Genomic DNA, 22,808 nt, shown 5'->3' with positions numbered 1-22,808 from the left:
TTCCAGTATCTGAAGGGTGCCTATAGGGATGCTGGGGAGGGACTCTTCATTGGGGACTGTAGTGACAGGACAAAGGGTAACGAGTTAAGACTTAAACAGGGGAAGTTTAGATTGGATATAAGGAGGAAATTCTTTCCTGTTAGGGCGGTGAGGCACTGGAATGGGTTGCCCAGGGAGGTTGTGAATGCTCCATTCCTGGCAGTGTTCAAGGCCAGGTTGGGCAGGGCCTTGGGTGACATGGTTTAGTGAGAGGTGTCCCTGTCCATGGCAGGGGGGTTGGAACTAGATGATCTTAAGGTCCTTTCCAACCCTAACTATTCTATGATTCTATGATTCTGTATAATGCAGCTTGCCATTTCAAAAGTATCATGGTTTACATCGCATAAACTACATGCTCGCATGCCATTTATTACTTTTCAGATTTGTTTTTTGGCTGCTTATAACCTTGCAGCAATTCCTGGACCACTATTTAGAGAGCTGTAAGGCAAATTCAATGCAAGGTAGAATTTGCTCATCTGTGACAACTGCTAAAATTGCTGTATGAGATTAAAACTGTAAACAAGATTATAATTATCATAGATAAGAAAAAGTTACCTCAAATTTGCACAATGGAATAAAGTATGATGGTTATAATGTTTATCCTGTTTGAGTACTAGTTGTTTACATATCTGACTGCTGCATAATGGGAGTTTAAGTAGACTAAGTGAACACTTTCAGAACAACAAACTGAGTGTAAATAAGTTTTTTAATTGCTATCATCATTTTATCATAGTGCCCTGAAAGTAGATCAATGATGATTCAGCAGCTAACATAAAATGTCAAGATAATATAATTAACTAGTTTAAAGAAAGCAAATTTGGAACAGAGTTTTTTGATATAATGAATTTTTTAGAGTAAAATAGCGTTATTCGATGATCCGCAGAAGGGCGAGTGGTCTTAATCTGAGTTCATTTTATGGCTGATTGAGGAAAAAATGTAGTTAAAGCCAATAAGCGAAATAAAGGTCTTTTTGAATTTTCTGGAAGATTCCTGTTTAAATATGTTCTGATGATAATAATATAGAAGTGCTAATGAAAGGAAGCTTGTTTCCTTTTAGAACTAGGATTATTTCATATATACATTGCTATGCTCCCTACCATCTGAAGGACAAGTGCATTTTAGGACCAGTAGTACTCCTGCATGATGTTCTTTAAGATCTATAACATATTTTAAATGACAGTTACACTGAAATACATTGTTCCCATACTGCATAACAGAAAGGTAACCAATAAAATTGTACCTGATCAAGAAAGTGAATGATAACTTGGACTACTTCAGGTTGATTTCTTTTCATGTTACAGGTAAAATAACACGCTTCTCTCCTGAAATCATTTATTTACAATATAGAACGTATTCCTATAATCATATTTGCAATGCAATGTGAGTTCGAGACTTTTGTATTTGGGTTGGTTTCTTTTCTTTATTTGTAACTATACTCTTACCAAGGCTTTCAGCAGCATACAAATTACTACAGCAGAATGCGTTTCCGATGCAGAACTAACCAATAGTCTGTTGTTGTCCAGACTCTAAGCACTTCTTGGTACAGTGAATTTGTGATTTATTAGTGTTGCTTCCTGTCTGCAGTGTTGCCTAGTTTTGCAAATTAAATAGGCTTTGATTAAGTTTAAATGTTGTGTAAGTTTAACCAAGATGTATTCATGCAGTTTGTTACTTTTTAGGAGTAGTATTGTTGCAATTTGTATTTGAATAGTTGTAATGTCAAACTAAAGCTGTTTTTATACAGTATTCTGCTCTTGATACAGAAGTTTATTTCTCTATGAGATGTTACATTCTGGAATCCCTAGATATGAATGAATACTAATATTTTTACAATTTTTTCATAACTACACCTGTCTTATCTAGCATGAGAATGACTGTGTTTTTCTCTTCCTAGTTGCTTGTGTAATTTTTAAAATAATCTTTCTTTTAGAAATTCTTTGCATAAATTCTGTGTTAAAAGATAACTAATAGATAATGCCACTTCTCTGCCAACAGCGCCTATCAAATGGCTCCATAGACTCTAATGATGAAGCTAGTCAAGTTGTTGAACTTCAGGAACTACTGGAAAAGCAAAACTATGAAATGGCACAAATGAAGGAGCGTTTGGCCGCACTATCTTCCCGTGTGGGAGAGGTGGAGCAGGAGGCAGAGACTGCTAGAAAGGAACTCATTAAAACAGAGGAAATGAATAGTAAATATCAGAGAGACATTAGAGAGGTAAGGAGTTCATCGCCCTCACCTCCTGTTTCTTGACTGTTGTTCCTGTGTTACCCACTGCAAACTTATAGAGGCCAATGACCATGAGTAGCAAAAGGTGAGTACTGGCAAAAGCCCTTGTACACTGGAAACACATAATTTACATTAAGAAATAGTACTAGAAATGTCATTATACAAATCCGTGCTTATAAAAGTGGGTGTGCATAGGTGCAACTCAAATAGGAGAAAGGCCAGCTCCTTTGGGATTTAGCATAACTAGAGTACATTCTGGCCAGTTTTCAGCTATTTCAATTTTTTGAGATGAACTCTGTTAGATAAGGGTGCTGGTAATATAGATTGTCTAAAGTACATTTTTAAAACTCCTGTGTGGTTTTATAAAATGATGTTATTTATATAATCATTTATAATATTTACTCATGTGCAGTAACTTCATTACCCCTCTTATTATTCCCTTCTCTGAATAAATGAAAATGTAATCAGTTTTCCTTTTCTTTCTTCCCCTTTAAGTTTGTGGTACTTCTTAGTGCTCTCCAGAGTGTCTGTCTTATGTGGTTGTTCTCAATATGTGTGGATGGTTAGCTTCTATTTTAGTATTTTGAAAATAAAATTTTAGTGGGACCCAGGAATGTGCATATACAATTTTCTCCCACATCATTGAACTATGTTTCTACTATTATGTACCTATATCAGTTTTTCTGTTTTCTGATCAAGCCTTACGTTGTTTCAGAAGCACGCAAGTAAATGTGAGCTGAATTTGGTATTGGTTTTTGCATTGAAAAATATAGAAACTAAAAAAAATATAAAATCAATGAGCATTGTTTCTGTTTGCTCTACTCAGTGGGTACCACTTTAAACATCATAGTTGCAAAAAATCCCAAAGGAAATAAATTCTCTTTAAAACAGAAAAGTTACTTCTGTGCATACTTTATGTCTCAGTCTACTGTTAGCACCTAGTGAAAATTAAACTGGTATAAAATGATGTAGCATTTTAATTGCATGGGTTTTGCTGGGTTTTTTTTTGGTCACATTAGGCAATGGCACAAAAGGAAGATATGGAAGAAAGAATAACTACGCTGGAGAAGCGCTACCTCAGTGCTCAGAGAGAATCCACCTCCATACATGACATGAACGATAAGCTAGAAAATGAACTGGCAAACAAGGAAGCCATCCTCCGTCAGGTGCGAATGTTACTTAGCTGTTTTCTTCATATATAGTGAATATTAATGCTAAACAGGGGGAAGCTAGGAGGTTTACAATAGTTTAATATGTTCATATTTTTAATCAGCAGATTATCTAAAAAAAAAAGCTTCATATCAGCTTCTAAAACTACTACATGTCAAGTTGTATAATCAACGCTGGGAAATAACTGTATGTTCTGATAGTGTTTTGCATAAATGCACATAGTCTATTCCCTAAGTAAAGAATTGTCTTTGCTTCTTATCTAACAATTTTCTGAATTTTATTTACCAAAAAAAGAAACCAAATCAAGAAAATAGTATAAGGAAAAAAAAAATTCCCTTCTGCAGGAAAGATCAAAATTTGCATACAATATATTGTAATGATTTCTACTTATTAAAAAAGAGTATAAGATAAAAAACATGATTGTGCAGCATTCTCATGTGGTACTTTGTTTCCACAGTGATTCAAAAGCTGAAGTATAAAGTGAAGAGAAAATATTGTTTGTAATTTGAAGATTACAATGTGGACTGAAAGCTAACATGAAATTAATATAATTCACATTGTAAAAGATGAAATTTCTCTTCAGCCTGAGTATCAGACTTCTTAATTATTTTTTTTTCACCTATCTTTTCTTCAAACAACATAAAATACTATATGGGAAATAAGCTTTTATAATCTGATAATGTCTGCTTCTATGACCCTATGCAGATATATTTACACACACATGCATACCTCTCTCTGTATGTGGTTATATATGTTTATGTGACTACTTCCTCAGGGAAGTTAAAGAATCAGAACTAAAACTCTGTTTTATTGCTTCCAATGTAAATCATGCTGTGCAGCAGTGATCAATAGAACCAGGCTTAGAATACATACAGGCAGACTTCATGATGATTTGCAGCATAGCAATGTGAAAAGCCTACCTTTTCATGCTTTGAAGGATTAAAAAAGTTTCTAAAAGCACACTTCTTTTTCATTACATCTTCTATTATCTGGAATGAACAGGAAGCTGGGAAACACTTATCAAGCCATTTAAAAAAGTCTTAATCATGTGGTGTTTCTCAGTAGGCCAGAAATTAGTGCAAAAGTTATCAAAAGTCCTCCTGTTGCTATTTAATGGTTATCACAGATTAATTAGTTTCACCTTTGTAAAATGAGACTTGATTGTAGTTTCACAATGAGCAATATCACTGCCAACTAAAGCAAATAGCAACCATGAGTGAAATTTCAGTTTTAACATTTCCTAATATATGATTGGCATTAGTTCAGAAAATGGCTTTTGACAATTTGTTCAGAAACCTTGCTGGGAATTCTCTTCTTTTGGAATTATACTTCTTTCCCATTTTAGCTCATACATAAACTTTTCTGTGAGATGGACTCAGTATTTCCATCTAGAAAATTCTGAATTTACTGGCATCGATGCATTCATTTTGCTCAAACAAACAACCCATTAATCAGAGGACCTTCTTGTTCATCTTCATTAGTGCAATTTTACAGCTCATTTTTTTCCACCTTCAAATGGTCCTTGAGCCTCAGATCACTCATTGTTAGTGAAACTGGCAGCCTATACTATTCCATGCTAAAGATAATAACTCTCCAGAGAGCTCTCCCAGGTCGTGGAGTATCTATGCCTATGTGCTGAGTTTTGATTGCTTCCCTGATACCTAAGAAAGCAAAGGAAAATCTTAAGTCTGGTTATTTTTTTTATACCTGTTTATCTGTCTTTGGCTTCAGTTGGAAGACAAAAACAGACAGCTGCAAGAGCGTCTAGAACTGGCTGAGCAGAAGCTGCAGCAGACGATGAGGAAGGCTGAAACCTTACCAGAAGTGGAGGCTGAACTAGCACAGAGAATTGCAGCTCTGACTAAGGTACTGCCCTGAGAAATAGGTTCGCTTCAGAAGCCCCATTGTTTAACACTGATTTGCATCCTGATTCCTTGCCTCAAGTACAAAACAAAATTCATACCAAGATGATTTGAAAGAAGAAAATGTTTCCCAATAGGTATGTGCCACAAGTTTAACCAGGAATAGTCTCAATGCTGTGTTTGTAATTCTTAGCATTTTGGTAATAGAAAAAGTAGTCATCTGTAAGCTAGACTATATTTACAAAGAAGTCCTTTATATTTCCAATACATGTGAGTATTACTTATCCCAGGAGGGTTCATTTTGCCACGTTTCTAATTTAAGGGGTGGGGGTGGGGGAAGTCCCATTCCTACACTTACTTAGTTCTGGATGTTTTCATATACAGTGTGTATGAAACAATTATTTCCGTTCCAATAAGTGCTATACAATCAAATCTTAGTGGCAGCTGGGATCATTTGTACAACGCAAATGAAAAGAACTTGCAGTACATACTTAGATGGTTTGTTTTGAATCATTCATTGTATCATATATCTGCAAGGACAAATGTGAAACCATGAGAGGACTTCAAACTGGTTTGAGTTTTTTTCCCTGATAAATGTATTATATGGCAGCTTTCTTGCAGAAAAATAATAAGAAAAAATATTTTTCAGTAGTGTAGTTTTCATATTTGGCCTCTAATATTTCCAGGTGGGCATGTACTTAATACAATGGCTTGGGTATTGTCAGCTTCATAAAGACATACAATGCTAATATATTTATTCTTCATCCCTTAAAATCAGACAAGTAGAGAAAAATGCATTTAAGAGACTGTATTACATATCACACTGATTAATTTAAGTGTTCCTTTCCCTATTCCAAGGAATATTTCTAGCTATTTATGTGCCTGGCTATTTTTAAATTTGGCGGATTATTTTCAATTCTCATGTTTTTCCATTTATAGCGAAGCGTTAGGTGCTAAACAGCTTATTTAATACTGTCTGATTTTTAAGTAATTTAGTGAAGAAGTAGAAAGAAAGAGAGGCTTATGGGACATTTGGGTTGGGGGATTTTTGTTATTTTATTAAGGCAAGATCATTATCCAGTAGTCAAGATTACCTGTTGTCCACTTTAGGTTTGCTTGAATGGGTGGGAATCTGAAAGAGAGACCGAAAATGGTGGGAAAAAAAAAGAAGAATCAGAGAAAAGAGAGCTGCATGAAATACCAAACAAATATCACTGCATTTTAATAAAACCTCAGGTGCATATAAGAGAAATCCCTTGCCATTTTAACTTTTTTTTTTCAGTTGTCTCTGATTCAACAAATAATCACATATTCTACTATCCTCAGTAGCTTAAAAATATTGTTTTCTATTTTAAGAGGAGTTTTCCTGAATAATTTCTTCAGCAATTAGGCACCAGTAAGTATTTTGCAGTGTCAAGCATGTCTTATCTTGCAACTGCATTTTTCCTTGAACATATATTAATGAAAAATATTGTAAGAAGAGATCCCATTTCAACCATGCAGAGCACTCAGGGACTTCCATGGGATATTGTTGTTTTTGTGACCATAAAGCTGCAGTATTCATTTCTGTTTGTCTTCTTGCAGTATTTCATAGGATGGGGTTAGAGAGCTGTGAACAGAGCTGACGCTCCACCCCATTTCACTTTGACGTACGTTATCAAAGGTTTTGCAAGGCAGGAAATTAAGAGGCATATTAGAGTGGTAGTGCCAGTTCTGTTCATTTCTCTGTAATGACATGAAAAACTGAAGAAATTATTTAATTTAAAATTCTGTCTTCTTGGAATACATGACATGAAGAATTATGTCAGAATTTGGCCAATAGGCCAAATAAACCTGTATTTTATATATCTTGTATACAACATCTTTGAAAACTGCAGAGCTTATTGAAATGCTGGTTTGACAGCTGTAAAGTCCAGTAATTTTCATGAACCACATAAATGGAGCTCAGAACCAAGGACAATGCTGTAATCACTGCAGCTTGGTTAACTAGTTTTAAATGAGCTAACTGGAATACTGTTACCGTACTAGCTGGTCAATGAAAGCTGCAAGACCTACTTAAGGGGCTGAATAATGCTTAATTAATTTTGCCTTTGTGCCAGCAAGCATATTGTCAGTAGGGCTCAAATTAGCTGGCTTAAGACTACTTTAATTCTGCCTACCTTAGCTGTGATCACTGCAATGTCCGTATATACTAGATAAAAGATGAGTGTCCTGAACCAGCTAGTCTTTCTGCACTGCAAAGAAGTCAAAACTGATCCTCCTTTCTTTTGTACTACCTCAATGAAAGTGGCTTCTCTGAGATTAATGGGGTTACAATCAAATGAAAGAGGTGAGTTAAGCCTAATGTGTTTTACATGTCTTTTTAAGAAGTAGTATGGGATAACTTGAAACCATGACTGCTTCACTGTGGGTAAAATGTAAGACCAATTATTTACATGTGGAGATAAAACAGAACAAGCATGTTCTGGATTTGGATGTGATTTTTTTTTTTTTTTTAATCAAATTTTTCCCTCAAGTTTAAAATATGCATGTTACAATTCTGCATTCAATTTATTATGCTTTTCCTCACAATAAATCTGGGTTGGGATTCTGCAAATGAAGGATATAGAATGAGATCCTTCTATGCTGTCAGTTTTAAAAACAGTTGTTTTTCCTTTTATATATATATATATATATATATCTATCTATGGGCTAGTGAATGTCTTTTGCTACTTTTCCATGCCCAAACTAGTTCTAAGGAGTGAAGTTCCAAAAGTTTGGACTGTACAGTGAACTCAGATAAGTACCTGTAAATTTACCTGAATCATTTGAACTTTTCTTTGGCTTTGTTTTCACTGTGTTCTGCCCATTGGGTGAGCAACTGGAGGGTTAGTCAGCCTGTGGCAGACTAACCTGGAACAGCATGATCCCATGTACTGTGCTGTCCTGCCTGGCTGTCGCACTGGTATCTCTCTGGTCATGACAAGTAGCACAGCTCTCGGCATGTACCCCAAGATTTAGATTGCCATGATTCATTGAGCCACCTTGTAATCACTCTCACAGTATTGGTCTGTTTGCCTGCCCAGGAGAAGAGGCAGTTGGTAGCAGAAAGAATCTCCCTCCAATATTAACTAAACCTTTCTTTATCCTGTAAGATGTTTATTTTCCTCAGAAGGGAGAGACATTGGAGCATCCAGAATCTTCAGATGGTTAGTCTGTGAAATATGGTTTCTCCTCGCATATATTCAAGGAGGCGTCCAGTAAAGACAACCAGCATCCACCCACTTCCATTCACTCACTCCAACTAGTAGTCGCTCTCCTCCTCGGGTGCTTGTGTAGCAGAGGTACCATGTAACTTCTCTGATCACAAGACAGCAGTCAGCATTTTACTTCATCATTCCTGTATGCAGGTCACCAGAAATGCCAACAGTGATTTTTAGCTGCATTAGAGAAGCCCTGAGATGGAGAAGAGGAAACCATAATCATAATAAACCACATTTAGCATAGTAACACCTTCAGATAATTTTAAAGGTGATACGGAATGACTTGAAAATTGGAGGCAGGTGGGACACAGTGCTTCTTTTGTGTCAATGTGGGGAACTGGTTTGCACTAAGCAGGGAAGAAGTTGCAAGAAAATGGAAAGAGAAGGTTTGCAATGGAAAGGATGCAATAAAGTTTCTCTTGAGAAAAATGGATGTGGTTAAGACAGAAACCTCAATGAGAACAAGGGATAGAGAGAAGATGATGTGTTAAATAGAGAAAAAAGTTGATAAATCCTCTTCTGAAGAAAAAAATAAATCTTCTATGGGGAGGGAAGCCTAAGAAAACTCCATATTTACAACCCATTACTGTCTTTTCAAGCCACCCCTCTTCCTGTGCTTCCCTTTCCACAAAAGATTTTGTCCTGATAGGAGGAAGAAATGAAAGAAGCAGAACTAAATGGAAGGTGTTGATTACTAAACCTACAAGGTGTAGAAGGCAGTGAGAAAAAGGAGGAGCAAGAATGTGTGCATATCTAGTGACTGAAAGGTTGGGTTTCAGAAAAAGGATTGACTTAAGCCAGCACATTTTGTCACATTTCAACAGGTTAGAAGTGAGCATGTGAACAAATAGCTGATAACTGTGAGCTGTTGTGACTCAGTCACCATGGTCACCTGTTTTCTCCGTCAGTTGCACAGCTCAATTCAATAATGCATTCTTTCCTCTTCAATAACTCATTCAATGGATAACCAAAAGAGTTTGCCATTAGAAAATCTGGAGACTGCAGGTGTTCAAAAGTCAAGGTCTCAAAACTGTGGAAATGGGCTTGTACCATTAGAAAAGTTTAGATTTCTCCTGCAGATCAGCACAAAGAAGAAAAATTACAGCACCAGTACTGTACAGGTGGTTTCTGTATCTGAAATTGGACTTTTTTTTTTTTTCAACTAAGATGCAAAGACCTGAAAAATGTGCAGTGCCAATAGTAACAGATGATGTGAAAGCAGCATCTTCTTTGTGGGAGTATTAGCAGCAGGCGCAGCAGCAGTTTTAACAGGGTTTGACAGCAGTAATACAAGCTGCTTCCGTATTCCCTCAAAGCAAAATTTTCCTGGCTTACTGGCTATTTTTTGCTGTAACTGTAACAGTAACACTCCTGTGTTACTGGCTTATACAGGCTATTTTTTTGCTATTTCATAGCTATTTCACAGAGTGCAAAGTGAGCATCAAGACTCATGCTGCTGTCTATAGGGGTCAGAAATTGTTAGATTTTGTCCATATATTTTTAATCCAGTCTGAGATACACATTTTCTCAAATCTATTTATATCTGAATGTGCTGGCTAAACACTTTAAATGCTAGTTGCTGAATAGTGCGCCATGTGTCTTATTAATCCTCATGTACAAAGTGATAGAGAACAGGCATACAAGTCATATATTGAAAAGAATGGATGGTAAGGTCTGCCAAGCAAGTAGTGAAGCAAGTTCCACTTCAGAAAGATTTTAACTCTATTACCTCTTAGCAAAGCAAGTCAGAAGAAATCCAACTTCTGTTTGTGATCATGAGTCCACAGTTGTCCCTTCTGTGTCATGTATCTGAAACTCTTCTTAGGGAACATGACTAACACTGCTGTCAGCCTCTGCCTCATGCCTCAAACCACAAAGCAGAGATGAAGACATTCAGTATATTTATGACAGTGTGGCCTGGAGAAGTTTGTGCAGGAGGCACTTGCAAGTTCCTTAGGAAACAGATAAATTACTAGGTCTTTTTGTGCAGAAGGGTCTCCTTGAGACCATGGCTGGGGCCTTCCTCAGCATAAAGGGAAATGAGCAGGAGCTGCTCAGGCATTTGGCACATAACCATGATTGAAATCCCTAAACAGCATTAGAGCCCAGGATGGGTACTGTGGAGGTGCACCTATGCTTGTTTAATGTCTCAGTTATAAAATAATTTTGTTCTTTTAGAGGAAAAGTAAATTATGTAGCCCACTAGACTGGCTTCTCAAGGATGGGTTGTGACAAACAACACCACATTTCAGAATATTTAAAGGAGATTCTCTTTCAATCTAGAAGTATTAGTTTAGTTATCTTCATATTATGCATTAACCTGCAATTAAGAGTATAGAAGCAGCGAAGATTAAGTTTTCAGTCAGTTAATACAGCTCCGAAGTAGTTTAATTCTGTCAGATGATACGACCAATGGGTTCTATATCTCCCTCACTAAAAATGGTTTAAAAATGAGATAGAATTAGTTCAGCCTTTTCCATTATCAGCCTATCTTTGGTGACTTAAAATCTCCTGACCCTTGGAGATGCATTAAGGGAAAGCCTTGAATCAGTAGTGCAGCCAGGACTCAAAAAGGGGAAAAGACTATCTTCTACAGAGGAGGATGAAGCTTGGTCACTTCACGGAAGGGATAGCATGATCTGGGTTTCTGTGAGGACTTCACTTTTTCAATCCTATCTTTCTATTTATTTAGTACAACTGAAAGATAAGATAAAGAAAATCACGAAGGGATTGTCATGGGTCCAATTTGTAATAAATAGACAAAATAGTTTCAGGTAGTAAGTCAGATACATCACAATACACCTGCTTCATGATAAGAAACAATAGCTGCACTTGTTAAATTACCTTAGTTACAAAATGTACTGTTTCCCTTAAATTTTGGAAGAATCTGAGTTTTGTGAATATACTTACTCTGAAAATAGTAGTAATCTTCAGAGTTAAGCATTATTCTTGTATTTATTCAAAGCAGGTTATGTGGATATCTTCATATCAAAAGCTGCAGTTTATGTTAAATCTCTAGATCACAGGCTTGTTTTCTGTCTGAGCTTTTGGTCCTGATAATACTACTGAGTTTAAGTTATGGGTAATTTTAAGTTATGATGTATATTTGGAATTACATTCGTATCCCTCATTATTCTGATAAATCATTAGAAGATGACTATAAAAAACAGTCTTATTTAAGAAAAAAAAGGTTGTAAAATTTATATTTCTTGTACATATTATTCACTCACCTAAAGATGGAGTTCAGGATCTTTTTTTGAGAGAGGATAAATATGACAGAGAGAAATAGCATTTGACAAGAGTTACCTCACAACTCAAAGTCATCATCAGCACTGTCTATGCACATTACATAGGCACTATGCACAATCCTGTTTCCATAGCAACGAATCCAATATAGCATTCCCCTTTCCTTAAGGATGCTTCTTTTTTTTCCATCTTGAATAACATAGACTTGTTTGATATGACAATAACATGAATATTCATGTTTTGCAACACATGACCTAATTAAGGTCAACTTGTGTCAGAAATAGCAATGAATCTTCGGATGGATTACCATTTCTATACTCGGTAATGACTTTTCATTCCTATTAATGAATTTTTATTTATAGGTTCTTCTTTTATCTGGCGACCTTGATCTTCCAAAGAGATCCACCAGGGTGGATCCTTTCAAAGGGATGAAAACTATATTGTTTCTTTGGATGAAAGGGCTTATGTAGTGTATTCTAAAATGGAATACTAAAGCTTGAGCCTTGTCTCTTTTGATGTTCTTTCTGTTCTCTAGAAATTAGGGAACGTACCATTAACATTGCTCAGTTCTGTAACTGACCAACCATTACTTTAGTATTTATGCATTGTTTTCATACCTAGAAAATGATAGCAGAATTATGAAGGACTTTCTGACATTGGCCTCACAGAGTCCTTGGTTTTAGTTTGACATAATTAAAAAATAACCCATTAGATTAGACAGTATTGCTTTGAATTCACTCTGTAGTAATATGTCATCAGCCAGCCATCACTAACCTTGAACCTCCATGTGTAGGTTAATAGCTTTTTAGCATTCCATTATTTTCAGTTTCTCCACATCAACTGCATCATATTCACCAAGTATCAGTGTAGTTTATTCCACGTAAAAATCTGTCAGTTCAAAGTATTAAATTTTCAGTCACACTTTTCTTTTAAGCATTCTGTGCTGTGTTCTGTTCAGTGTCAGTGTCTTTAGTTCTGATTTTTCAATTTTGTCCCTCTCCTTTTCCTTGACTTGTTAGTCTGATCCAACCTCTTCTACCTCATCTGATGATTATCAATATGTTATGGAAGCTAAACTACAAGAAATGATCTCCATACGTAGGAAGGTAGTCCTACTGGACTTTACTTTCTATTGCTAAATAGAATCCATCTGATTTGTTTTCATTTTCTTTAACTTATTTTATTTTATTTTTATTGATAATCAACCATCGTGCAGTTCAGTGCTTCAGGAGCTTACAATTTTACGATGGCAGGTTTGTGTTCAAACCATGCACAGTCTGCATGTTACATTTGGCTGATTTCATTGCTCATAAATAACTCCAATGTTTTGCTGATGCTTGGATGTAACAGGCCTTTGTAGCTGACACATTTCAAGCAATGCTGTTCAGCTGCCTGTTTAAATAAAGTTTCTTTTTGGAAAACTAATTTTGCAGTTAGTAGTAGCTTGCTTTATGTTTTGTTTAAACTTTACTGACATAAAAACTTACGAAACCACTTAAGTTAAAGAAAGAATTTTTTTATGTTTTTTACAGGCAGAAGAAAGACATGGAAATATTGAGGAACGTATGAGACACTTAGAAGCTCAACTTGAAGAGAAGAATCAGGAACTTCAAAGAGTATGTGCATTGCAGACAATTTCTGTGCACTTTTCTTGGTTTAACTTGTCAGTAAAGTGCTACATTAAGCACTCCAGGACACAAATCCTTTTACTGATAAATGTTTTCTTTCTAGCAGCATCTTCCCACTTTATTTAACCATCTTAATGCACTAGTTTACATCTAGTTACAGCATTCAAAGTATCCTGCTGATAGAAAAATTAATGTGCATTAATCAGTAACTGTAATTACATTTCCTGTTTAATTTCTTTAAATGTCTACAGTTACCATAATTTTTAAAATTATTTTTTAATGATACAACTCTATAATAGTTAATTACTAATCTGTCTCTTCTGTTCTACATTAAAGGCAAGGCAAAGAGAAAAAATGAATGAGGAGCACAACAAAAGATTATCAGATACGGTAGACAGACTTCTGACAGAATCCAATGAGCGTCTGCAGCTACACTTAAAAGAAAGAATGGCAGCACTTGAAGAAAAGGTACAATGCAAAGAGCAGTAAAAATTTCAGCTTAATAAAGCTTCTTCTGTATGAAGGACATTCTGCTTTTATTAGGATGGAGGCATGATGCTGATTTTTGTATTACCAAATATTACCACAAATATGGTCTAACTTACACATTCCACAATTAATTCAAGAGTATGCTCAAACATTTTTCCAGAACTCCTGCAAACTGGATATGCTGAATATTATGAGTCCCTGTTTTACCAGTGGGCAGTCCGGAGAAGAGCTTGTAAATGACGAGGGCAAAACATGGTATGAGGCAGTGAGAGAAACTGGATGAGACCATGGAATGGACACGTTTCAGATACACTGTCATTCCTGTAGTTTAACCTGCTGCTTTTACCTCACTTCCTCTGGGAAGTGTTATTTGCAGGTTTTCTGTGATGTGAGACATTGGGCCTGCAAAATTCAGTTCCCTTGACCTTTATATTTGCTCTCCTTGATTTCTGCCTCTTTTAATTAATTATTCCTCTTCAGTTTGATCTGAGGGGAATCTTTCAGTAGGATATTTCAGAGTCTCTCAAGAGGATTTACTTCAGGTTTATATTGTTGAAATAAAATGTACAAAGCAAGAAACAGGCTGCCAAAAGAAGAACCTGGGAGAATAGTTGTGTTAAAAGTGCGACAGTTACTCAGTTCAAAGAAGATGCAAAGTTTTTGCTGTTCTTGAAAAAAACATGATCTTTGAATTATAAATAAGAATAAATAAAATAATAAAATAATTATTTTGAATTATTCCCAGAGTTTAAAATATAATATATACTCAAACTGAGTCACTAAGGGATTTTAATTTTAAAGTCCAGTAAACGTGAATTTTGCTTATTTTGCTACCTTATACATGGAGGCTACCCGTGTATGGTGATATCTGATATTTAACACAGCTCTAAATTCTTTCTTTCTTTTTGTTGTTTGTTTTTTGTTTGTTTGTTGGTTTGGTTTGGTTTTTGGCGTTTGTTTTCTGTTTTTGTTTTTTTGGGGGGTGGTGTTTTTTTGTTTTGTTTTATTCTTTTTATTTTTAGAATGTTTTGATTCAAGAATCTGAAAGTTTCAGGAAAAATCTGGAAGAGTCTTTACATGACAAGGTACTATTCTGTGATTTTATCTTTTTTACCAAAAATTATGTATTTATTTATTATTTGGATATAGGTATATGGTATGTTAACTGTCCAGCTAGCATGTAAAATCTTCCTGACATCAATAATTCCTTTAATCACTCATATGCCCTAACTAGCCTTTGAGGCTCTCTAATAATTGTTCTGAGCTAAGTTCATGGTTGAGATTCTAGCCTCAGGAAGTCAATATGAAAATTTATATTGATTTCACTGGCTCCGGAATTTTTGTTCTATCAGTTTTAATTCTGAAAATGTCTTGGTTAATGGAGATATATGCATAACTGGCTACGCTTTCATGGTGAAGAATGTAATTGCTTGATTTGATGCAATTCTTCTGAACAGGTGCAGTGGTGTTATACTAAAAATAGCTGAAAGGGGCTATGTTAATTTTGGTGCAAATTAACCCCTCATACTGTTTGGTGAATCAGTCAAATTAATTATAAATATTTGTTCCAATCCCAAATGTTAGGATTTTGTTTTGAAGTTATACTTGCCTTGAGCACAATTGGATACACAAATGTGTCTGCATTCCGATTCACAGAAGTGGTTTTGCCATGTCTCAAATTCATTTAAAAGTGATTGTGTAGAATTTAATAAACAAAGCTCCATTTGACACTAATATAATTACATCATATGACATTCAAAATCAAGATCTTTGAGAAAAATAACAAAAGAAGTATCTGTTCAAACAAATTTTTATTTTCATTTGCATTCAGGTGACTGTAGAAAGGCAGCGAGATTAAAGTCCCAAAAAGGAGCTTGTAGTGTATTGTAATTGTATTTTAGATAAATAAAATTTATGTACTGTGTTGCCACAGTTATAAGATGATTCAGCTGTCACAAAATCAGGGTCGTACTTCACCAAGTTAGATAACAAAAGGACGTTTCTAAATCTGTGTCAATTGAAACAAAAGTTGCTGTCATTTTACTACCTGATAACCTAAATCTGTATTATGGATACCAGTTTTGTCTATGTAAATAAAGTATTTTTCCAGTCTTATCTCCAACATAATATTGTTTTAATAGTGTTATAGTGGAAGTAAATACAATGGCTAATTCTTTTTCAGTCTGTTTTCTGGCTTGAATGTACATATCAAATCTTGACAAAAATGGAAAGTCTGGTATAAAAAACTACACTTCTATCAAAAGTGATTTTGGAAAGATATCTTCATTTATTATATTTATTGATTCTTGCTTAAGGGTGGGAAGTGAATTATACAGAAAACCTCCACTACCACTTTGTGCAGCTGGAAATTCATCCTCTACACAAAACTGCATGCATTTGACTCCTGAACTTCTAGCTCCCACCTTGAATGATTTATTTGTTCCACTTCTTTGATGAAGAAACTGATGAAGCAGTTTCAGATGGATAGACATGACAGCCGATATTAATAATATCTAAATAACTAGCAGTTGATACAATTAGAGTGACCACAAAGTCATCTCAGTAATTTTATTCATTCAAGAATTACTGCAAAAATACTGCAATAAGAATTACTGAATATGTTATTACTTAAGTACAGATCCTTTTCCTTGCTAGTGTTTTGGAATTCTGAGCATTTTAAACTCTAGTAGCAGCAGTGTAACGTCTTCATCTCTCATGTTCTCTCTTAATTTCTTTAAATTTTATTTTATTTTATTTTATAGATGGTTTTATTTAGAGATGATAGTTATTTGTACAACTTGGGAACAGTGCTTAATGGTTGCTGCCAATAGTCTTTTTGTTAGCTAGTTACAAAAATCCTATTTCTGTGGCACAGTCATTTTTTGCCAGCAGCACCTCATACTGGAGTTTCATAAATTCCCAAGAACTCTAAAGCTGCAGTTTAACAAGTCACCTAAAATGTGGCTGTCTCTGTGTTGGTATCTGTAAATAAAAAGGCCAGGATGCACCCTTGATCTCCGAAGGGCAAATGGTGTGTTGAATACTGAACTATACCTGACAAGGAGAGTGCAATTAGTGCACAAATTGGTGCTGGTTCTTCTTTTTCTCACCCTAGCTGCATAAGAAAAAGAAAAAAAAACAACATATGTTTCAGGGACAAACCTGTCCTGCCCTCACTTGCAGGTAGTGGAAAAACAGTAGTGCTATACAACCTAAACAGTAGTGCTATACAACCTAAACAGTAGTGCTATACAACCTCCTTTTGATGCATATGACTTATTAGCAATAATGAGACTTGAATGAGTTCACTGCCCTTTCTTATTACAGTCAGTGCTATGTTCAGTGTGTCTTCTTTAGCTTTATGAGAACTATCTTATAATGTGTATGCATTTTGTATTACAAGTAAGTGTATATTACTGCTCTTGTTTTCAGGAAAGACTTGCTGAAGAAATTGAGAAACTGAGATCTGAACTGGATCAAATGAAATTGAGGGCTGGTTCTTTAATTGAGCCCACCCTGTCAAGGTAATACTTAATGACAAAAGTTTCCTCAAAAGTTCCAACTTTGAATTGAAACAGAGCATAAGAGTCAAGTCTTTATGACAGGGATGTGCTCAGACCACGTGTGAAGCAGTCATGTATTTCATTAGAAATATAAAATCTGTGCAATGATTATTACTGTTGCTTTTTACTTTTTTCATAGGTAAACAGGGCCTTATAGCAGTGAGTATACACGGAAATATTATTAAGAAAAGTCTTAAATTATGGAATGTTTTCAAACTTACATCTAAATACCCTTTTTTTTTCCCTCAGGAGACCTTAAAGTTGAAATAATCATCTTTAATGCTGAAACTGATCAGTGTGTTTATGAACTTATTTATTTATTCTATCAGTTATATCTTCAGCTGAGGATGATGGCAGTATTCAGTGAGATCTAAAAATACCATAACAGGACAGTAAACATTATGCCTCTTTTCAGTAGGAAAGTAATATGGAAACAATAGTGAGACAGATACCATAAAAATAGCTACTAACAGCTGAAATTAATTTATAATTCTAGGAAGTCCTTGTCTAGAAGTATCCCTCAAAATAAAATTGTTACTTTGTGTATAATTCTGTGCCATGTCCAGTTTTCATAACAAACATTGACTTTTAAATCCTGGCAGCAAAAGCTCATGGACCAAGTCTAAATTCAGATCACTGTAATCTTCTAAAGCTATTCTTGTTGGATGTTTTTCTTGCATCAGGTATTGTCTGCCCATTGTTTCCTCAGGCATCTTGCTCGGTATCTAGACGTGGTTTCTCCCTCAACCTTTTACTGTCTTTTGGAATAATATTTTTCTGTACACAGAGAAGTGTAAATCCATGAAATTCAGAATGTGATGCTTGTAACTGTTGTAATTTTTATTCATTTGGGAGTGTAAGTGTGACTACACTCACACACAACCCTTTCTTAAGAGTGCTTGTGAGGACACAGACTATTGAACTGCTGCAACAAACAGCTGAGATGTTTTGGAGCAGCTGCACTTGATGATCAGCAACCTTTCTTGTTGGGTAGATGAGTATCATTAACCTGTGCCCTGTAAATTGGAGTCTGATTAGCCCTTGTCAAAAGGCTGTTTGAATTTAATAAACTGTATAAATGTGTTGAGAATTCAGCAGGTTTGCCTAAAACAGTATGTTTCTCCTGTGACCTCATCTTGCAAAACTACCAGCCCTCTCAGGAACAGGGAGGTGCCAGCATTAAATACTAATTGTTTTCAGCCATATTCAGCTCTGTATTTGCAGGAATTTGTTCATTCAGCAGAGTACTGAAACTGGCCAGCTGATAAATATCTGCTGTCAGACACTGGAACCTGGGCTGTTTCTGTTTTCCTGCCAACTTGCTGCACAAGTGCACAAGTGTGACCAGCAGGTCGAAGGACGTGATGCTGCCCTCTACTCTGCTCTCGTGAGACTCCACTTGGGGTACTGTGTACAGCTCTGGTGTCTTGAATACGAGAAGGACATGGAGCTGCTGGAGGAAGTCCAGAGGAGGGCCATGAGGATGAGGGGCTTGTGAGACTGCTTGGAGACCTCATAGCAGCCTTCCAGTATCTGAAGGGTGCCTATAGGAATTTTGGGGAGGGACTCTTTGTCAGGGACCGTAGTGCTAGGACAAGGGGTAACAGGTTAAAACTTAAACAGGGGAAATTCAGGTTAGATATAAGAAAGAAGTTCTTTACTGTAAGGGTAGAGAGGCCCTGGAGTGGGTTGCCCAAGGAAGTTGTGAATGATCCATCCTTGGCAGTGTTCAAAGGCCAGGTTGGACAGACTCTTGGGTGACATGGTCTACCTTTAGGGCAGTTACTGTTTTTATTTTCTGTGTACAGTATTTACTGTAATAGAACTTTTCTCTGATAACTAACAATATTTAGCACTTCACAGAATCATAGAATGGTTTGGGTTGGAAAGGGCCTTAAGATCATGTAGTTCCAACCCCCTTGCCATAGGCAGGGACACCTTCCAGTAGACCAGTTTTCTCATAGCCCCATCCAGCCTGGCCTTGAACACTGCCACAACTTCTCCAGGCAACCTCACCACCCTCAGAGTAAACAATTTGTGCCTAATGTCTAATCTGAATCTCCCCTCTGTCCTGTCACTACATGCCCCTGTAAAAAGTCCCTCTTCAGACCCCTTTAGATATTGAAAGTGCTATAGATATCCTCATGAACATGTAACACATGGAACCTCAGGCATATTCATTCAGGAAAGTAATGGAAGGAAAATATATAGGATTGTACGTTCAACAGCTAGTTCTATTAATTATCCTGAAATCTGCTTGTTTTTTCATGCTAAAGTTTTGGACAATAAGTTTTATTGTGCAAGCTAATTTTAAAAAATCAAAGGTTTTATTTGTTTAGTTTCTTCCTTAATTTTCTCATGATAAGTTTTCACTTTAAAATTCTTTCTTTTGTGATGCGGTTTTGTCATTTATTATTTGATACATAATAATTTGTTTGTTTACAAAAAGAAATCTGTGTTCCTAGGCTGAAGGTCATTGAATTGTTGTTGTTATTACTATTACTTGCTCAGTCTACCAATGTGGTTTCTTTATAGGCCTCACCTTGACTCATCAGCAGAGCTGAGGTACTCTGTGGGCTCACTGGTTGATAGCCAGTCTGACTATCGGTCAACAAAAGTGATAAGGCGACCTAGAAGAGGCCGGATGGGAGTTCGCAGAGATGAACCAAAGGTTAATCCCCAATTTGTTCTCATATGCTGGCTGATAGGAGAATGTATTTTAGGCTGTTAAGCTTATAGTTTGTGTTTTTCCAGAAAACAACAAAAACCAGCAACCCACCAAACAAGAAAACCCAAGCCAAATAGCAGGGATTTTTCTACATATGCTCAGACATGAGTACTGTAGTAAAATTAAAGCAGGAAAGGTTAAAGTTAAGAATCAAAGTTCAAGCACACTTGACTATATGTCTTTTCCGAGAATCTTTTTTGTGTAGATTTTCCTGATAGTAATTTTATACACCATTAGAAATTATGTGAAAATACTTCACATCATCTGTTGTAATACTGCAAGTATTAATGGAGAGTTAATCATTGAATAAGTATTCTTAAATGTTAGTTGTTTTCCTTTCCCATTTTATAGAAGTTCATATTTGCAGATCTTTTACATGGAATAAGCCATATACATCCTTATTGCCGCTCAGGTAAAATCACTTGGAGATCATGAGTGGAATAGAAGCCAGCAGATTGGTGTTTTGAGCAGTCATCCATTTGAAAGTGACACTGAAATGTCTGACATCGATGATGATGATAGAGAAACACTTTTCAGCTCCATGGACCTCTTGTCACCAAGTGGCCATTCTGATGCCCAGACTCTGGCCATGATGCTTCAGGAGCAGCTAGATGCAATTAATAAAGAAATCAGGTATGTAGCCTGAACCAGTTGTGATGTACTTATGATTACAGCTTCAAGCTTCCTTTAGTGCATGAGTTAAGGTACCATTCATAGCAATTAGAACACCTCTTGCACCTTTAAATGTTTGATAGTGTATCTGCTTTTCATAAGAGAGTTATGATTATGTGAAGATAGCAATGGCATCCTCATTCCCTAACCATAGAAATTTCCTTCAAAAAATGTTCCAAGTGAAGAACTGCTGACCAGCTAAAGAGAAGTATACTAGAGAAGGCTAACACATGGCAGATGTGACAGATCATTACTCATAGCCCTCTTTTCAAGGTCTTTTTCACCTTTCTGCATGACTCCACTTAGTCAGTAATGACCTCCTATCAGATGTATTTTATTTCAGTTTTCTTCATGCTTTCTTCTGGTCATTATTCCTATGTTACATCTAATATAAACCATGTTTTCTAAGACATGGTTTTGATTTTCTATGGAGGCACTGAATGTGATTTTTCATGCTCCAAATTGGGTTACAATGCTTGAAAATAGGTGGTGAATTGAATGTATCTTCATAATTTGTTTGAAAATTTAATGGAATGATAGAGAATCCAATGGCATACTTTAATTGATTTTTATAAACGGAACCATATTTTAGGCTTACAGCATTCCTACATGTAACTGTAGGGTAACTTAAAAAAACCCAACATGGTGTATGCAAAAAATCCTCTCATTAGTGACTTTCTCTAAAAGGAGGTGAAGGAGATGTCACTAACTGTATTAGAGGCTTTCTCTATGCGGGTGATAGATGCACCATCCCTGGAGACATTCAAGGCCAGATTGAATGAGGTTCTGGGTAACCTGGTCTAGTTGAAGTTGTCCCTGCTCATTGCAGGGAGGTGGGACTAGATGACATTTGAAGGTCCCTTCCAACCCAAACCATTTGCTGATTTTACAGACAGAAAGACTGGTTAGAAATCCAGTCAAAACCAGATTACCTTTGCCATCTCTCAATCTTTCCCTGAGCAAGACAACTTTAAAGGGAGAACTCTACTGGAATATGTTGAATTAGAATAACTTTTCTGTTCTTCACAAAAAAAAAAAAAAGGACTCCTTCTAACCTCGGTTGATGGGCAAAGGGCTTATAAACAAACGCTTCATTTTAAGCACATTTTTTCATTCTAGGTAAAATGACAATTAAAAAACAAAACTAAAAACCCAGTGGTAGCATCCTATTGAGGCCATGTTTAAGAAGCTTATATTTTTTTGCTAAGAGAGCTGTTTTAATGAAATTCACTTAAAACCTCAGTGCTTTAGAAGCAGTTGTCATTTTTTCATCAATTCATAGGGATGAAACAGACAATTTGTTTTACATGTTCTCCTGTTTTATTAATTTGGATTATTTTAGCAATTCCCTTTTAAAGGCCCAGTTTCATTAGATTTGAAGTTTGTGTTTGTGCTTTAGCAACAGAAAATCAGATGAAACCATTTAAGACTGGAATTATTTTCCTGTAGTAAATCGGATTGTTAACTCCCCCTCCCCTATATGGTATATATTTTTTCATTCTGGTGATTAAAAAAATACCCTTTTCAGTATTATTTTTGTGTTGATCTATGATATTTATCTTTATTTTCTTTTACTTTCAAATCTCATTTGAAAGAATGTTTATTAGTTTTGCTTTTGGGGTATCAGAGACAAATACAACATTTTCTTTTTTCAAATAAGGTTAATCCAAGAAGAGAAGGAGTCAACAGAACTGCGTGCAGAAGAGATAGAGAACAGAGTGGCCAGTGTAAGTCTGGAAGGCTTAAATCTGGCCAGAGTCCACCAAGGTACCTCCATTACTGGGTCGGTGACAGCATCGTCACTTGCAAGCTCATCTCCTCCCAGCGGACACTCAACTCCTAAGCTCACCCCTCGCAGTCCAGCCAGGGAGATGGACAGAATGGGAGTTATGACGCTGGTAAGAAACTTTGTGATGACAATTTTAGGTGTGATATATCTG

The 22,808-nt window shown here is 36.0% G+C and overlaps 2 protein-coding genes across 9 annotated transcripts in view; one reads left to right on the top strand and one right to left on the bottom strand.

Annotated features, from left to right (window-relative positions):
• The window catches only part of ACSS3 (acyl-CoA synthetase short chain family member 3), a 177,524-nt gene that overhangs the window by 12,846 nt on the left and 141,870 nt on the right, over positions 1-22,808 (bottom strand). The gene's annotated exons all lie outside the window — the stretch shown is intronic.
• Positions 1-22,808, top strand: part of PPFIA2 (PTPRF interacting protein alpha 2) — a 315,167-nt gene that overhangs the window by 243,004 nt on the left and 49,355 nt on the right. For all 8 annotated transcript variants that reach the window (XR_009963872.1, XR_009963873.1, XR_009963874.1 and 5 more), the window contains 11 exons: positions 2,035-2,256; positions 3,288-3,434; positions 5,170-5,304; positions 12,808-12,894; positions 13,321-13,404; positions 13,753-13,884; positions 14,928-14,990; positions 17,338-17,429; positions 20,004-20,139; positions 20,609-20,829; positions 22,529-22,766. Coding sequence is in view for 2 of the 8 variants with exons in the window: in XM_062613845.1 (XP_062469829.1) it covers positions 2,035-2,256; positions 3,288-3,434; positions 5,170-5,304; positions 12,808-12,894; positions 13,321-13,404; positions 13,753-13,884; positions 14,928-14,990; positions 17,338-17,429; positions 20,004-20,139; positions 20,609-20,829; positions 22,529-22,766 (1,557 nt within the window). In the remaining 6 variants the exon portion in view is untranslated. The remainder of the gene's footprint in view (positions 1-2,034; positions 2,257-3,287; positions 3,435-5,169; positions 5,305-12,807; positions 12,895-13,320; positions 13,405-13,752; positions 13,885-14,927; positions 14,991-17,337; positions 17,430-20,003; positions 20,140-20,608; positions 20,830-22,528; positions 22,767-22,808) is intronic.

This window comes from Pezoporus occidentalis, unplaced genomic scaffold, assembly GCF_034315485.1.
Source record: "Pezoporus occidentalis ecotype Australia unplaced genomic scaffold, CSIRO_AGI_Poc_V1 ctg17, whole genome shotgun sequence".
NCBI lineage: Eukaryota > Metazoa > Chordata > Aves > Psittaciformes > Psittacidae > Pezoporus > Pezoporus occidentalis.
This window is presented reverse-complemented; position numbering and strand designations above follow the sequence as displayed.